A 13306-nucleotide genomic window follows, 5' to 3' on the forward strand; every position below is an offset into this window, starting at 1 on the left:
TTGTTTTGGCTTGGTTTTGTCTTTGTGTGCAACGTGAGAAAAAGCCATTGATGCAGGCTTTAGCATGCTGGGAAGGAACAGTCAAGAATCCAGTGACGCTGGTAATAACTGTGAAATGGAACAAGTGCCACTGTATTTATCTAAATGTAAATTTTAAAACTGGGAACAGCAAATCCATTCTACAGTGAGGGCCGCTTGGCCAGTAACAATGATTTCAGTTTCAGGTGCAGTCAGAGCCCATGGCTCCACCGCAAGGGTCTAGCCCTTACCACTGCCAAGAATTACAACTCCCAGCCGGAGGGAGGTCTTTGCGCCTGCGGCCTGGCGCCCTACGCCTACACTTCCCAGAGAACCTAGCGGTTACGCTAACGCGCGCGTGCGCCCTTGCGCGCCTCTCTTTTCCCACTCGGGTTTGACCTACAGCTGCCCGAGAGAAGATGGCCGCCCCAGCAGTGTCCGGGCTCTCCCGGCAGGTGAGAGAAACATGATCCTGAGAGCCAGTGGTAGGATCCCTGCTGGGGTGACCGGTACCAAACCCCGAGCACCAGGGTGCGATGCTTCGGCTGGGGAAGTCTGGCAGTCTTCAAGGTCATGGGACCCGGCAAGTGGGAGCGACTCAGGACGACCCAGCGTTTGTCCCCCGGGATGCCTACGGGGCGGAAGGCGCGGGGCTGTGCGTGCCGTGACCTTGGCATCCTCCGAGCACAGCCCCAGGAAGCTGCTAGCCTGAGGGGCGCAGGAGAGGGGGTCTGCCGTTTGCTGAATTCCGGGGAAGGGGCGTGGCCTAGCCCCCAAATCAGCTTCCTTTGCCGTTGTGGTAAAACCTGTCAGAGATCACTTACTAGTAATGCTAAGGAGTATTTGTAAAACACATTTCAGTTTTATAAATGAAATGAGGCCGAAAAGCTTAAATGAGTCTTTGACTGCTCAGCCAGTAAGTGGTAGAATTGAGATTTGAACCCACAGAATCACCCAGAAGATGGAGTTTGAAAAAATTTTATGCTCTTTGTACTGAATATCACCATGGTGCTTTACATATCATGACCTCTTCCTGGCATCTTGGGTAATTTTTACATAAGCGTTACAAAGTCTTAATCCTCACAAGCAGTTTTGATAAAACACATTCCATAGCTGGAAGTATTTGAAGGTGACCTGCGATCTGTGACCTGTGCGCTTGCAGGTGATTTTTAAACTGTAAGACTGTCTCTCAGAGGTAGGGCCTCTTGTCAGATCGAACTCTGCGGCAGTACTCAAAAAATTCATCTTTATTTTCAGATAGCATTTGGATTCCGAGGAGGGTACATCTGTTGCAAATGATCTGCTCAAGGGTGTGGTAATAGGAACGCCAGAATTTTGGTTAAATATTTTTGAAACGTGCACTCCTTGGAAGTTAGTGTTTCTCTGTTATACGGGTGTGCTAGCCTCGGTCCATTCCTAGCGAGCTAGGAGGTTAGTGAGAAGATGATTTCCCAGGCAACTTGGGATAATCCTCGTTCGGTAAGTTTACTCCTTAGTATTAATAAGTAGCTCATCCTCATGTAATATGTGAAGATACAAAGAGACAAAACTAATGCTTTTAAGGTCATTAAAAATTTGTTGTTGTTATTGAGTTACGTGCAGAAATTCTTCAAGTAATCTTGTTTGATCTATTTTCCTTTATTGCTTCAAGGTGCGATGTTTCAGTACCTCTGTGGTCAGACCATTTGCCAAGCTTGTGAGGGTATGTTAATTTATATTCTTCTGTAATGATAAGCACGTGAAAAGTGTTAGTCAAACAGCAGTACAGTTAGGGCGTGGATTTTTGTGTAGTTACTATCTAAACCTTTCTGCACGACTTGTGGTTCCCAAAATGTGATGTGTGTGTAGGGTGTGGAAAGGAATGGCGTTGAATACTTGCTTTGTGACAGGCCCATGCATAATCTTTCAATATGAAAACTTTTTTTTTAATCATTTGTTTTTCCATTAACCCTCTAAAATAGGGAAGCTAACATTTACTTATTTTTTAATGAAAGAAACAGGTTTAACAAAATGACATGCCCAAGTTATCACAGGAAATTATTACAGGAGTTGATATTAAAATCAAGGTACCTTGGTTTCTAATGCAATTCTGTTGCAATTCTCTATGTTCCATTCTGGTTAGGAATATTCATACTCTTCACACTCTTTCTCTCCAGTAGGAGAGAAAGGAGGCTCACTATTTCAGAGAGTTGCCAGTCCCTTTCTTTTCAAACCGAAAGTAGTCCAGTTGACCCCCAATAAAGAGGACTATTAGTGACACATAATAAATGAAGTTCCCCAGAAGGCCCCCAGAAATGATACATGACTAACAGCTGATAACAACCCTGTTGGAACATGAAGTCTGACTCCATTTCTGTGATTTATTTTGAAATTCTTTATTTGATTAAGGAAAGTTCCTGTGTGATAGAGAATTGAATCAACTGTCAGGAAGCAGGAACTTCTCTAAGATGTGCTGGGTCAACTATCCTACCCACACTTTTCCCCACCAAATCAACAGTGAGCCAGTCCTCCCCTTGGAAAAATCGGGTAAAGGAAAGATCAAAATACCAGCCTATGTCCTTAATGAACCCACATCAGTTGGAATTTAGGAAAAATAATTATCATGTCCTGTCCTCATTACCAGCCCCAAATCTCAAATCAAATGATCAAAATCATTTTGTCCTTCATGTGAGAGCTTAAAAACCTCATAACAGTGTTAAGGAGTATGGTCTTCCCATTTTACAAAAGGGGAAGCTGAAGCCCTGGGAATATGTACCTGAGGTTACTCAGCTTAGTCCTAGAGCTGGACTGGAACTAAATCTTTCTCATCCAAGCTTGAGCCTTCCCACTACAACCATACAGCACCACTAAGAACCTGTAGTTACACACTGATGGTAGAAAAAAAAGTCTGTAGTTTACTGTGAAAAATAATTCAAGCATCAGGTTTTTTGTGAACTGCCAAAGGGCTGTGTTAAATTGAACATCGCTAGGGAGGCTATGTAAGGGAAAATGTATAGTGTCAGTATGAAATGTATAAAAGTATATTTGTGTGTTTCATAAACACCTGTTTTCCTAGCTCTAACATACTCGAAACTATCAGTGTTCACAGCCTCCCATACTTGAAACTAAATAGTTACTGAGTTTAAAGGAAACATAAGCTCATCTCAAAATTAAAGTATAAGTAATTGATAAAGGTAGGTAAACCTGGAAGGGACTTTAGACACTGCCTACTAAGTCCCTCATTTTACAGATGAGGAATTGGAGGCTTAAAGATTTGAGTGCCCTGACCAAGGAAACATCCCTAGTTTACTTGCAAATTGCCATTTAGGGCAGCTCTTGGGTGACACATTTAAACTGTTTTGTGTTAAAGAGATATATTTTTTAAAATATAAATTTTAAATTCTGCTCTTGACAGTATACTATTAACTGATTTTCCTTTTTGCTTCCTCTCCTATTTCACCTTTTCTTTAAAGCCTCCTGTTCAGGTATACGGTATTGAAGGTCGCTATGCCACAGCTCTTTATTCTGCTGCATCAAAACAGAATAAGTTGGAGCAAGTAGAAAAGGAGTTGTTGAGAGTAGCAGTAAGTAGCTTTCCTATTCATTACATATTAAGTTCCTGTTTGTATATTTTTTCCTTTGGTTGTTTGACTGCATTCCTAATGAGGTGAATCCTACAAGAAAAAGAACTGGGAAAAAGCCATTTTCTGTAAACATGTTTTTAGTGATAATATTGGGTTTTTATTATTATAAGACATATAAAAAGAACAAACAGATACATATAAGGATATTAATATTAGGAACCAAGATTTGGGGCTAAGAAAAGATAGAAATGTAAAATTAAAATAGATGATAATTTAGGAAAATTGCTATTTCAGTGGAGAATTTAAAAGCTACCTTTAAAAATCTATACTTATAACTGGGCATGGTGCTCACACCCATAATCCCAGTACTTTGGGAGGCCAAGGTGGGTGGATCAGGAGGTCATGAGTTTGAGACCAGCCTGGGCAACATAGTGAAACCCCATCTCTACTAAAAACTACACAAAATTGGCGCGGCATGGTGGTGAACACCTATAATCCCAGCTACTCCGGAGGCTAAGGCGGGAGAATTGCTTGAACCTGGGAGGCCGAGGTTGCAGTGAGCCGAGATCGCACCGTTGCACTCCAGCCTGGGTGATGGTGCAAGACTATCTCACAAAAAAAAAGAGATTATATGCTTCTGGGCTAGGTCTTTAGAATATATTGTGATTTGGTTTTACTGAGAATTTGTTTTCATAAAACCTTTTCCTCGGGTTTTAATTGCCATATTCTATGCTTGGAGAATCAGAGGAGGCTCAGATGTGTCTTACAGGTTCTTTCATTTGGTAGAGATGCTTTGCAATTGTCAGAACCCCAGAAGTAACCATGTAGACCTTTTCATTGTTATTTTGTTCCCAAAATGTGAGGGAAGAATGACAGGCTGGGGCACGCTGGGCAGCAGAGTTAGTAAAGGGGTATGGGCTTCCCGGTGGTAATAGAGGACTGACAGGCAAAGACTGTGAGGCTGCTGCAGGATGTTTGTAACTTTTTTGTAAACATGAAAAGCAGAATAAATAAACCGTATTAACAGAAGCCTACATTGTAACTGAATAGGAGAATGTTTGCTTTCATTTTCACTGAATTTTCTAGTTAACAAGTTTCTACACATTCTGTTGCTTCCTTCTTTGATTTTCTAGCTGCCACCACTGGTAGTAAGGTCTGTGTTATAAAAGGTGAAGGAGACGCAGTCTGGTATATAGCCTCTTCAGAGGAAGTTTTGTTCTTTCTTAAGATTCTTCATTCCTTGGCCGGACGCAGTGGCTCATACCTGTAATCCCAACACTTTGGGAGGTGGAGACGGGTGGATCACAAGGTCAGGAGATCGAGACCATCCTGGCTAACACGGTGAAACCCCATCTCTACTAAAAATACAAAAAAGCCGGGCATGGTAGCGTGTGCCTGTAGTCTCAGCTGCTGGGGAGGCTGAGGCAGGAGAATGGCGTGAACCCAGGAGGCGGAGCTTGCAGTGAACCGAGATCACGCCATTGTACTCCAGCCTGGGTGACAGAGCAAGACTCTGTCTCAAAAAAAAAAATTAATCATTCCTTAATTCACATATCTGTAAGTTTTTATTGTTTAGAAAAAACAGGCCGGGCGCGGTGGCTCAAGCCTGTAATCCCAGCACTTTGGGAGGCCGAGACGGGTGGATCACGAGGTCAGGAGATCGAGACCATCCTGATCTACACGGTGAAACCCCGTCTCTACTAAAAAAAATACAAAAAACTAGCCGGGCGAGATGGCGGGCGCCTGTAGTCCCAGCTTCTCGGGAGGCTGAGGCAGGAGAATGGCGTAAACCCGGGAGGCGGAGCTTACAGTGAGCCAGGATCGCGCCACTGCACTCCAGCCTGGGCGACAGAGCGAGACTCCGTCTCAAAAAAAAAAAAAAGAAAAGAAAAAACAATTCATAGGCCAGTTGTATAGAATAATAATTCTCATGTTCTATATTAATCATCGTATGTATAGTCTATAAGTATTACTGTTCTGTACTGTTTATGTTTGATTCATTTTTCACTTGAGCTTCTATTGGAACTTCCGTCTTAACAGGCAGAATAATTTTAGCTCCATATTCCTTCCTTGATCCATTTACCTCTGCAGATAATGCTTAAGGTCTTAGCTGGTGTGATAAACTCTTAATGATTCTCACAGAGCCCAGGAGCCCAGCCCTGTTGTTGGAGACATTTGGAGGAAGGGCATGCAGGAACAGACGGGGTCTCACACAGGCATTTTTGGAGGTGATGGCTATTGTCTGCTACTTGTCAGTTATGCCCATTTTAAACAGAAACAATCGTGTTTACAATGGAGAGAATGACTTGGATTGTGGGCATTAGAATGGAGTTTGTCTAAACCCTGGAAGTCAGTCAAGACATGGAGAAAAAGGGAGGCAATTATCTGAAGACACTGAATATTAGCAGGGTTTTGGCACTAAAAGGGAAGGATAATGCAAGCGTCCTACTCACTGTCCTCTGGATGATGCAGGAGACACAGATAAACATGAAAAACTAGGTAACCCAAATTCCAGAATGCTTTCAATCTGTGTATGCCTGCATTTTTTATGGAAAAATGTCATTTCTGTGGGGTCACTCAAGTGGAAATGTTAGCATTGGATGATAGTATCTGACCAATATCCTGGATCAGAGACAGGATTCTGGCCAGGAGCCTGGGAGGAGGTGCTAGGAGAGTAATTGAAAGGCGTAGAGAGGTGTGTTAACTGAAGGTGCTCGACCGGAAACTGCCATTGTTGGTTTGTTGGAACTCTGGAGCAACATGCAGGAAGCTGCACTTGGTCACTGAATGCAGATATTTGTGATATAACAAAATGAGAAGAAGGTCGTTTCCCATGATGGTTGTACTCCTGTTTTTTGGTCCACTCTGTCTCCCAGACTCTTTGGGGCTGGCTGCTCTGGCAGCACCAGAGGTCTCGCAAAATCTGCTGGGTTCCCTGGACACTGTAAGAGGCAGGATGCCTCCAAGGGAGCGGTGAGGAGGCCTCTGCAGTCAGGGCACAGTTTTGAGGTCTGCACTTTAGAAATAGCACTGCTAGAAAAGCCAGACTATTACTCTCTTAAATACATTAAAATATGCAGTCAAGTGAAGTTTTGGCTGCTTAGTGTTTTATAATCTTTCTTGAAAAGCAAAAATAAATTTAAGAAATTTCATACAGTATTTTTAAATTTTTTTGAGGAACATCATTCTATCGTATATAAAATCCTGGTGCAGTGCAGTGTATTCTGAAAGGCAGTCAGAAAATTGTTTGATTATAATATTTTTGTCATAAGTTATTTGGCAGTGCTAATTTAATTCATAAAATATTTAATTCATAAGAAAGTGTGTGTATGGCCAGGCCCAGTGGCTCATGCCTGTAATCCCAGCACTTTGGGAGGCCGAGGTGTGGGTGGATCACTTGAGGTCAGGAGTTTAAAACCAGCCTGGCCAACATGGTGAAACCCCATTTCTACTAAAAATAGAAAAATTAGTCAGACATGGTGGCGCACTCCTGTAATCCCAACTATTCGGGAGGCTGAGGCAGGAGGAATCATTCGCTTGAACCCAGGATGCAGATGTTGCGTGAGCCAAGATTGTGCCACTGCACTCCAGCCTAGGCAACAGGGCAAGACTTTGTCTCCAAAAAAGAAGAAAGTGTGTGCATGGCACATCCTTCATTTGTGCTCTAAAAAATTTAAGAAATTTTTTTTTATGCTTTCAGCAAATCCTGAAGGAACCCAAAGTGGCTGCTTCTGTTTTGAATCCCTATGTGAAGCGTTCTATTAAAGTGAAAAGCCTAAATGACATCACAGCAAAAGAGAGGTTCTCTCCCCTCACCACCAACCTGATCAGTGAGTATTAGAACTTTTTCATTTGAGGTGTCTTAAAACTGTGACTGGAAATGTGGTCCATGGACCATGGGCATCAGCATCACCTGAGAGCCTGTTGGCAGTGAAGAATCTCAGGCCTCACACTAACCTGCTGAATCAAAGTCTGCATCTTAACCAGCTCCCTAAGTGAATTGTTTGCATATTAAAGTGTGAGGAGCACTGTCTAAAGGATGCTAGGACCTAAGCGTGTCTAATTGCATAGTCGGTAGTTTCAACTATGGAGGCAGCCAATATGATACCTACCAAGAAAATGGTTTGTGGCCTGTGGGTATACCTTGATCCTTGGAGACATTTGCATTCTTGGGTACATTTGGACTGCTTTGCTCTCTCTCTCTTTTTTTTTTGTTGAGACAGAGTCTTACTCTGTCACTCAGGCTGGAGTGCAGTGGCACGATCTCAGCTCACTGCAGCCTCAACCTCCCAGACTCAGGTGCTCCTCCCACCTCAGCCTCCCTAGTAGCTGAGAATACAGGTGCATGCCACCACACCCAGCTAATTTTTTGTATTTTTTGTAGAGATGGGGTTTCTCCATGTTGCCCAGCCTGGTCTTGAACTCCTGGGCTCAAGCCATCTGCCTACCTTGGCTTCCCAAAGTGTTGGGATTACAGGCGTGAGCCACCATGCGGCCTGGATTGCTTTTCAGATCGTCATAGCCAGCTCAAAATAAAAATTGCAAAGAACATGTGTTCATGGAATCATCTTTGAATTTGTAGCCAAACGTGTAATCTGTAACGTAAATATGAAAATCAGATTGCAAGCTGAGTACAAGAAGTCTGTTGCACATCTGTATGGGTGAGAACCCCCCATACCTACTAATTTAAATCCTTGTCAGTACAATCTATTTAAAAAAACAAAATCGGATATGCATTTTAAATAACAAGTTGTATCTTCTTTTTTTTTTAAGACTGGGTATCTCTTTCGGTCACCGAAGCTGGAGTGCAGTGGCACAGTCTTGGCTCACTGCAACCTCTGCCTCCTGAGCTTAAGCGATCCTTCTTTCTCAGCCTCCTGAATAGCTGGAACTACAAGCATGCCCCACCATGTCCAGCTAATTTTTGAGGGTTTTTTTTTTTTTTTTGGTAGAGACGGGGTTTCACCATGTTACCCAGGCTGGTCTCAAACTCCTGGATGCAAGCTATCTGCCCACCTCAACCTCCCAAAGTGCTGGGATTATAGGCGTGAGCCACTGCACTCAGCCTCCATTCATATTCTTAAAGGACATTGAATATATTGTGATTTTAAGAAACAAGATCTTACTCTGTCACCCAGGCTGGGGTGCAGTAGGACAATCATAGCACACTGCAGCCTTAAACTCCTAGGCTCAAGCAATCTTCTGCCTCATCCTCCTGAATAGCTGGGACTATAGACATGCACCACCAAGCCCTAACGTTTTTTTGTAGAGATGGGATCTCGCTCTGTTGGCTGGTCTTGAACTCATGGCCTCAAGCAATCTTTGCACCTCAGCCTCCAGCAGTTGGGATTATAGGCAGGCGCCCCTGAATATGGTGTTTTAAGGCCACAAATCTAAGTTTGTTTTTTGGGTTGAGTATACAACTTCATGAATAGCTTGTTCAAGTGAGTTTCATGTTACTGAGACACCTTCACGTTGCCAGATCTGCTTGCTGAAAATGGTCGTTTAAGCAATGCCCAGGGAGTCGTTTCCGCCTTTTCTACCATGATGAGTGTCCATCGCGGAGAGGTGCCTTGCACGGTGACCACCGCATCTGTAAGTAATGGGTTGTTGCTGCTGTGTTTGCCTTGATATTAGATGCGCCACCTTTTGCAGGAAGAAGGAAAAAATGGTGAAATCAAGAAATTGGGAAAGGTAACTTGTCACTTGGGATGTTTGTTTTATTTTTATATCAGCTTCTGTGACCCTTTGCTTTGGAAAAGCCAGCATGTATCTTATTAGTGCTTCTGTAACCAGTGATTTATTCATAAGGTCTGGGTTAAATGTAAAGTACATCAAAATGTGTTAGAAAAGAGTGGTTTAGACTCCAGTATACGTTTGAATTATATTATAAATGCCGCTTGATGTAGTTTACTGAAACTAGAGTTCTAGAGTTTTTTTTGAGACAGTCTTACTTTGTCACCCAGGCTGGAGTGCAGTGACGTGATCACACTTCTGCAGCCTCAACCTCCTGGGCTCAGATGATCCTCCTGCCTCAACCTCCTGAGTAGCTGGGACTACAGTGCACCCCCACCACACCCAGCTAATGTGTTTGCATTTTTTGTAGAGGTGGGGGTTTTACCGTGTTCTCCAGTCTTATCTTGAACTTCTGGGCTCGAGTGACTCACCTGCCTCGGCCTCCTAAAGTGCTGGGAATAAAGGTGTAAGCTACCACACCTGGCCTGAAACTAGAGTTGCAAACCTTTCATCTTTCGTGGTGGTGAATGGGAAGGAGTAGAACGGATGGGCCTTTGTATCTTATATAGAGTGGGCTATAATTAGCTACCATTTATTGAATCCTACTATATGCTGAGTACTTTATTATTTTATTCAGTATCAAAAGATTCATGTGAGATAGAAGTATAATTATCCTCATTTTACAGATGAGGAAGCCGAATGCAGGGAAATGCAGTCACTTGCCCAAAGTCATAAGAGGTGGGACTAGAATTTGAACACAGGCCTCAAGGCCTCTTGGAAATCCATATTCCTTGTACTACACTTCATTGCCTCCCTAGAGTTAATTTTGTTATTGTCTTAAATACGTATTTTCTTCCCTGTGTAACTCAGTCAAATGTAATGTAGCTCACTCTACAGGAAAACAGGAGAGTGTGGTAGATTTACTTGGAATTTGTAGCACCTGACCTCATGCAGATTAATAGTTCTAAGCATTTAAAGGACAGTTTGACCTTCTAGTTAGCACAGATTCAAGGAGAGGCATCCTAGCACATCATACTTATTTGCACATTTGTAGTTCAGCAGTTGGTGCCCCCAAAACATGTGCCTGGTTGCAAATCGTTACAGCCCAGACATAGGCAGGGAGCCCTCTGTGGCTGCCCCGGTTATCCCTGACAGTGTGGCGCAGATGAGAGATTCACCTGCCCCATGGTCACCCATCATGAAGCACTGGTGCAGGGCATTCTTCAGTGAATACAAGGACATGATTTTCTTTTCTTTCTTTTCTTTTCTTTTTTTTTTTTTTTTTTTTTTGAGACTGACTGTCACCCCGGCTGGAGTGCAGTGGCACAATCTCAGCTCACTGCAACCTCTGCCTCCCAGGTTCAAGCAGTTCTCCTGTCTCAGCCTCCCAAGTAGCTGGGATTATGGCACCCGCTACCACACCCGGCTGATTTTTTGTATTTTTAGTAGAGACGGGGGTTTCACCATGTTGACCAGGCTGGTCTCGAACTCCTGACCTCAGGCAAGCCACCCACCTTGGCCTCCCAAAGTGCTGGGACCACAGGTGTGAGCACCGTGCCCAACCACAAGGACATGATTTTCTTTTAAAGGATACTTACTTTTGCAAAAGATTTTAGAACCAACTGTTACTAATGCTTTTGATGTTGATACTACTGGGTCCGTGAGTCTGTACTGTTTGAAAAACATTATCTTGATGAATGACTAAGAGCACAGGCTTTAGAAATACACAGACTGGTTTCAAATATTGGGGCTAGTCCTCACTTGCTGATGTGACCTTAGGTGAGTTTCTTAACCACTCTGATCCTCAGTTCCCTCATATGTAAAATGGGAATAATAACCACTGGCCTTTCAGGGCTGCCCACATGAAGGGAGATAGTAGGTGTGACATGTCTGGCATAGACAGGTGCCTGGCAGTTTGTACATGTCTCACTGGAGGGTATGTATATTTCAGAATTGTGTAACCTTTTAGTCTCAGTAAATAATGTTTTGAATAAGAATAGACTGTGGCCAACACCACCACCCCCTACCCCCAAAAAAGAATATTGTTAGATCTTTACAAAGACAGAAATTTTTTTGCTAAATTTTTTTAGGCTCTTGGAGGAGGGGCTAGGGAGGTAGGATTTATGACAAGTTAAAAAAAGGCCTTTGCAGCAGGGTGTGGTGGCTCACGCTTGTAACCCCAGCATTTTGGGAGACTAAAGCGGGTGGATCACTTGAGGCCAGGAGTTCGAGACCAGCCTGACCAACATGGTGAAACCCTGTCTCTACTCAAAATACAAAAATTAGCCGGGTGTGGTGGCACGCGCCTATAATTCCAGCTACTTGGGAAGCTGAGGCAGGAGAATTGCTTGAACCTGGGAGGCGGAGGCTGCAGTGAGCTGATATCTCACCACTGTACTCCAGCCTGGGTGACAGAGCGAGACTCGGTCTCAAAGGCCTTTGCTTTAACAGCCTTTTTCATTTTCACCGTTATAACACTTAACACTATAACATTATAACTAACCAGGAGTAAGAGTTGGGGCCGAGAGGAGAGTGCAGTCTGGATATTTGAGGTGCTTGCTCTAAAGTAGATTAGGGAGCTGAGCTGACTTCAGAAAAAGCCAGCTGCTCCAGGTTCTCTCACTGGGGTTCAGAGAGTGGAGTGGCCTGCCAGAGTTCCAGGTAGCTGTGGATGCGGGGAGATGAACAGCCAGCAGAGCTAGGGAAACATGAAGATGTAAATCCAGGTTAAAATGGCAACTTTTCACCCAAGGACATGATAGGTGCGTGGTGTGACCCCAGGGCTGCACCCAGAGGGGCCTGCGTCCTCCTGCATTGATGGGGCTGTGTCTTCAGGCATTGGAAACTTGAGGGCCTTTCCTTGTTAATTCCAGGTTGTCCTGCTAGCACACAGCAGAGGCAGGGAGGAAGTGGCATTTATAGGCAGTCCAGGAACGACTGAGTGGGAGCTGCCCAGGTGATGCTGTGAGGTGGGGCCTTCCTGTGCTCCCGGAACCTCCAGCGCGAACAAGGAGTGAATGCGGCAGAGCAGCTCCATGATGGGCCCGGGTGGCTAAGGGAGGAGCTCACAAGGCCTGTCTTGGTGATGTGGGCCTGGAGTATTTTAACTCTGGAAGTTTCTGTTTTGCTTTATCTAAATTGAAAGGATGGTTTTGCCTTTCAGCCTTTAGAAGAAGCCACACTCTCTGAATTAAAAACCGTCCTCAAGAGCTTCCTAAGTCAAGGCCAAGTATTGAAATTGGAGGCGAAGGTGGGTTTTAAATTATTTATGGTATGTTTCCTCAGGTTCTTTTAAACTTAAAATGGCTACAGAAAGTACTCGTGAAATATTAGATCTAACTCTATACTAATTTTTCTGTAGTTAAAAGTTTGTCTTTATTTTAAATGTAAACGATGATCTGAATGTGCAGTTTTACTTTTGCCTTTTTCTAGGTGTAACTATAGCCTCTCACATTTGTGTAGCACGTTGAGCCTTTCAGAACACTTGTGTATGTCCCATTTGATGAGTGCGTTTTCACACTTGCCGTCGATTTTCTTTTGTAGATTGATCCGTCAATCATGGGTGGAATGATTGTGCGCATTGGAGAGAAGTATGTTGACATGTCTGTCAAGACCAAGATTCAGAAGCTGGGCAGGGCTATGCGGGAGGCTCTCTAAGTGCTGGTTTTCTGCCATCAGTGAAAATTCTTAAACTTGGAGCAACAATAAAAAGCTTCCAGAACAGGTCATATTATGTTCACTGTCTTTTAAAGTGGAATGTAGAAGGCTTCATTTTTATGCCTTTTTTTGGTATCCCCTGAGTATAAAGGCCAAAAAGCCCTTTTGGCCTAGAGAATTTGGTTTGAGTAGATTACGTTTAGGAATTAATGGGTTAGACACAGCACCTAACACATGGTCACTCGGCAAAGTCTATCTGGTCCTGCCTGCCAAAATCCCATGTCTTTAAGGGCTTGTTCAGAACTCCTGGTCCCTGCTAGATCGTCGGATCT

At 43.6% G+C, this 13306-nt stretch overlaps 1 protein-coding gene across 2 annotated transcripts; it reads left to right on the forward strand.

The window, feature by feature from the left end:
• The first annotated feature begins 221 nt into the window (after nt 1–221).
• Nucleotides 222–13045, forward strand: ATP5O (ATP synthase, H+ transporting, mitochondrial F1 complex, O subunit). Of its 2 annotated transcripts, XM_011950040.1 has the most exons (7): nt 222–473; nt 1670–1720; nt 3471–3581; nt 7282–7411; nt 9064–9176; nt 12481–12567; nt 12861–13045. In XM_011950040.1, the coding sequence occupies exons 1-7, from the start codon at nt 438–440 to the stop codon at nt 12972–12974; spliced, it is 642 nt and encodes a 213-aa protein (XP_011805430.1). In that variant the 5' UTR covers nt 222–437; the 3' UTR covers nt 12975–13045. The 2 variants fall into 2 exon arrangements, with proteins under 2 accessions (XP_011805430.1, XP_011805431.1); XM_011950041.1 differs by lacking the exon at nt 1670–1720 and having other exon boundaries at nt 401–473.
• Nucleotides 13046–13306: the final 261 nt, after the last annotated feature.

This window comes from Colobus angolensis, unplaced genomic scaffold (assembly GCF_000951035.1).
Source record: "Colobus angolensis palliatus isolate OR3802 unplaced genomic scaffold, Cang.pa_1.0 Scaffold300, whole genome shotgun sequence".
Classification (NCBI taxonomy): domain Eukaryota; kingdom Metazoa; phylum Chordata; class Mammalia; order Primates; family Cercopithecidae; genus Colobus; species Colobus angolensis.